Genomic DNA, 4,273 nt, shown 5'->3' with positions numbered 1-4,273 from the left:
CCTCCAGGCGCCCGGCGACCTCCAGGGGCCCGGCGACCTCCAGGCGCCCTCCAGGCGCTCAGTGTCTTCATGTTTTTGCAGGTGCAGATGTAAACGCACAGGCAGGAGATGGAGCTTCGCCGCTTTATGAGGCCTGCAAAAACGGCCACTTCTCAGTTGTGCAGGCGCTGCTCACTCTGAAAGCTGACGCTAACCGAGCCACCAACTCCGGCTTGCTGCCTCTTCACGTGGCTGTGAGGAACAACCACAAACGGTCAGAACTGGTCCGATGGGTTCCCTGCATGTGTTTTTTCTGAAGCCAGGCTGAAGGAACTGAGTAATGCATGACAAATTCCTGCTTCCAGTCAGTTGAGTTCTGCTGTATCCATTGGAGTCTTTATCTGGATCCGCCTCTGCAGATGTTCTGGGGTGGTTCTGCCATCAGCCCCAGACTGACTCTCCTCCGGGGAATAACACTGTTTACAGAATCGTACCCTTGCTGATCCCGCTCACCAGCCGGGTCAGAATCAGGACCTGTGGCATCAGCCCCCTGCACATCGCCGCAGACAGGAACAGGGACGAGATCCTGGAGCTGCTGATCGAGTCGGGCTTCGACGTCAATGCTGAGCTGTCGGAGGAGCATTCCCAGATGTACGAGGACAGGCGGAGCACCGCCCTGTACTTCTCCGTCTCCAACGGAAACCTAGAAGCCGCCGAGACGCTGCTGGAAGCCGGAGCCAACCCCAACCTGGACATTTTCAATCCTCTGCTGATCGCCGTCCGGCTCGGCTGGACCGACATGGCAGAGCTGCTGGTGCGGTACGGCGCCGACGTCAACGCTCAGATGTCCACGCAGCCGTCCTCGTTCCCGTCGGCCATCCTGCTGGGCATGGAGTCTCCGCCCATCCTCAAGCTGCTGCTGGACAACGGCTGCGACGCCCGCCGCTGCTTCCGGTGTGAGTACAGCCTCCAACCGCATCCGGCCGTCGCTCCGTCACGCCGTCCCATTGAAGAACTGCAGGTGAACCAGCATTCCCAGGCGCAGCGCTGCGTCCAGGTGAGCTGCTAGCATCCATACATCTTCTCAGACTCATGAACTTCAGCAGCATCCCAGTCCGAGTCCAAAGGGTTTGATGTGGGTGTGATTTTGGGAATTCTTGATTATTCTATAAAGCATTTTTGAGATCAGACGCTGGTGTTGGGCGGGAGTGCTGGGCTTACTGTTTTTGCTCTACTCCAGTGTTGGACCTTGATGTTGGCGCTCTGTGTGTTCCAGTACTGCGAGGCCATCTCCAGCTCATCTTTCTACCGGATATCCGGCCCCATCATCTCCATGCTGCTGGACTACGTCGGCCATGTCCGACTCTGCTCTCGACTTCTGGAGATTCTGGAGAGTCGCAGCGATTGGGTGTCCATCAAACTGAAAGCTGGTAGGACGAATTATCTGCATCGTCAGAATTTTAATGAACACTTCTTACCACTTGAAGCAGAATCTCAGCAAAAGACCTGAGATCCTGTCAGACACGTTTCGGGGCTAAGCTTCTTCGTGTGTTTGCTCTTCCTCAGCTCCTCCTCATCCTCTGATGCAGCTCTGCAGGCTGAAGATCCGCTTCCTCCTCGGAGTTCAGGGACTCAAACTGATCCACGCTCTGCCACTTCCTGTCCGACTCATCCGCTTCCTTCGCTACGATGTGTGCTGCTGACTCACCTGAAGTCAGCGGACACACCTGGACGAGGACACGCCTGTCCCTGGCTTCATGCTTGGACCTGCTTAATTCTGCTTATGCACCCTGCTGAGGTACAGCAGCCATGTTGGGACATTTTTAGTGAAGACAGACTGCCAGGAAGCAGAACCGGGCCTGAATTTATCCGACCAGATCCGTCAGATAAAATCTGATGATTCCAACAACGCTCCACGTTTCTGCCAGACTCTGGAGCTCAGGGCGGCCTGCAGCCCGGCTGACGGACAGAACCTCCAGAACCTCTCTGATCCAGAGGTTTCTGGTATGAAACAGTGGTTTGATTTTGTTGGAGGTTGTTTTCTGAAGCGACACTAGGGGGCGCCAGAGAAGCTGTTTCAGTCTCTGCAGCAGAAACTTTTCAGACCTGAAGGAAAAAGTCAATAATTAATCCGCTTCATGTCTCTGACCGTAAATGTTCTAAGCATTTACATATCAATAAATATTGATTATCTATCATACTGTCTATGAAGCAAGTAGGGGGAGACGGGAAGGAGGTTTGTTCCTCTGAAAGCGTTTCTGGAAGCTGTCGGTCTGCGACTCCTGTGCCGTTAGAGAGAAAACGGTCCTGAAAGGCTTCCGGGTCCAGAGTCCTCACTGCCTCAGGTGTTTCACCAGAACCTGGAGGATAATCCAGATTTATTCTGGAAGCAGAGCTGCAGCATAAAAGAACCTTAATTATAAACTAGCCACACATGGTCTAGGAATATTCTACCTGCTTCAAGAAATTCTGTCCAGTCTCTTAATAATGTTTCACTCAGATGAAGATGGCACCATGAAGGCTGAATATTTAGGTTTTATTGACAAAAACCATCTGAGGTTGGATTTGATGGAAATAATTCTTTCCCTTTCCGTAAACCTGAATTTTTAAACTAATTAATTAAACTGAGTATCTGAAGCAAAAATATTGTTAATGTTTTCTGACTCAAAGATGCTGAGCTACTGTAACACGTTTTTTGATTACACTGAACTGAAACGTTTTGATTGAGCTGACCTCTGACCTCTGACCCTGAAAGTACAGGCAGCTCTACATGACAGATTGCTTAAGAACAATTTAATAAGAATTAGTACTTCTATTTAAAATGTACATAATGATAATTTAATAAAATAAAATATTATGAAAGCTAACATTACTGTTGTCTGTCAGGAGATTTAAAGTGTGTGTGATGACGAAACTATTCCATAATCATAGCACAAGAATGTATTTTTATAGGAATTAATGTATTAGTAAAATGTATTGCTGATGCTCTTCTACGTTAACCCTTAACATCCGGAAATCCAGTTTCTGAAGCTGCATCAGCTCTGCTTTCCCCTCCGAGTCAGGAGGGGGCGCTGACGGGTCTAGTTGGGTTTAATGGTTCAACCAAAACAGAAGCAAAGCGGGAATCATCCGTTTCTCATCGCTGCAGTAAAGAGACTTTCCTCATAATCTCCGCAGCTCACCGGACACATGGTGTGTGTTTCTAATCATATTTAATCACCGAGCCTTGGCATGGAGAGCTTAGACCACTGTCATTTACAGCGGTGGAATAACGGAGTACAAGTACTTCGTTACTGTACTTAAGTACAGTTTCCGTGTATCTGTACTTTACTTAAGTAGATTTAATAATGGATACTTTCTACTTTTACTCCACTACATTTTACAGTAAGTATCTGTACTTTCTACTTCACTACATTTCTACAAACTGTCGCGTTACTCGTTACATCCAAGTCTCGTTGCTCTTTTTACCGTTAAAATGTGAAGTTCAGGGATTTAAGATGGCGCCGTAAAATCCCAGCAATAACGTGACGTAGTGTCTGTTGTCACCCATCAGCTCCACCTTTACTCGCTGCGGAGCTGCAGACATGCGCAGTGGTTTCCTCTGAGCGGGAGGAGATGTCTGTCTAATGTCAGTTATATAATAGCTGCATAAATCATAAGATATGGCGACATGTAAAATCAGCAGCTCTTCGCTTTCACAGACGGTGGGACTTGGTCCAACTTTTAGCGTCACTTTAAAAGGAAAGCTTAAAGAAAGGTAAGATCTGTGGACGTGATGCTAGCTAAGCTAGCTGTACTGAAACACATGTTGCATCTGATGAAAAACAGTTGTTACTCATGCGCGGAATTATTGTGCGGAGGTTTTGACTGAGGTGTTGCAGATATGGAACAACGCTGTGACCAAAGTTTCCTGTATAGTGATATGACATTCAGGAACGATCCGATTCTTCTGGACGGATCTTTACTAAGTCCTAAAGTCTGAAGACGTTTGCAAATAGTTCAGAGTTTAAACTGGCATGTTGAACATCTTTAATCTGGTCATTTAGTGGAATATTTAACAACTAGAAAATGGCACAAAATAAGAATGTATTCTCCACTCTGATTGGCTGATAGGCCTACAGATTTTAACTTGAATGTTCATTACATTTTTCATAGACGCTTCTGAAAATAATTTCTATTCTCGTGACTTTTTTGTTCTCTGGGAAATTATTTTTGATGATAAAAACAGAAACAAGCATAAAAATCAAAACATCTACAATAGTGATAGTAATATTAATGATAAAATAATAGTCAG

The 4,273-nt window shown here is 46.8% G+C and overlaps 2 protein-coding genes across 2 annotated transcripts in view; both read left to right on the top strand.

Moving 5' to 3' along the window:
• LOC103457069 (ankyrin repeat and SOCS box protein 2-like) overlaps positions 1–2,177 on the top strand; it is a gene marked incomplete at its 5' end in the record, with an annotated part of 3,406 nt that extends 1,229 nt beyond the window's left edge. Inside the window, 4 exons of the mRNA XM_008396993.1 lie at positions 82–253; positions 466–1,036; positions 1,256–1,409; positions 1,546–2,177. Coding sequence (XP_008395215.1) covers positions 82–253; positions 466–1,036; positions 1,256–1,409; positions 1,546–1,682 — 1,034 coding nt within the window. The remainder of the gene's footprint in view (positions 1–81; positions 254–465; positions 1,037–1,255; positions 1,410–1,545) is intronic.
• Positions 2,178–3,694: 1,517 nt separating this feature from the next.
• The window catches only part of LOC108165758 (ankyrin repeat and SOCS box protein 2-like), a 9,316-nt gene continuing 8,737 nt past the window's right edge, over positions 3,695–4,273 (top strand). The window contains exon 1 of the mRNA XM_017302156.1: positions 3,695–3,736. The gene's annotated coding sequence lies outside the window, so the exon portion shown is untranslated. The remainder of the gene's footprint in view (positions 3,737–4,273) is intronic.

This window comes from Poecilia reticulata, linkage group LG21, assembly GCF_000633615.1.
Source record: "Poecilia reticulata strain Guanapo linkage group LG21, Guppy_female_1.0+MT, whole genome shotgun sequence".
NCBI classification, from domain to species: Eukaryota; Metazoa; Chordata; class Actinopteri; order Cyprinodontiformes; family Poeciliidae; genus Poecilia; species Poecilia reticulata.
Note: the sequence above shows the minus strand (reverse complement) of the source record. Positions and strands in the feature narration are given on the sequence as shown.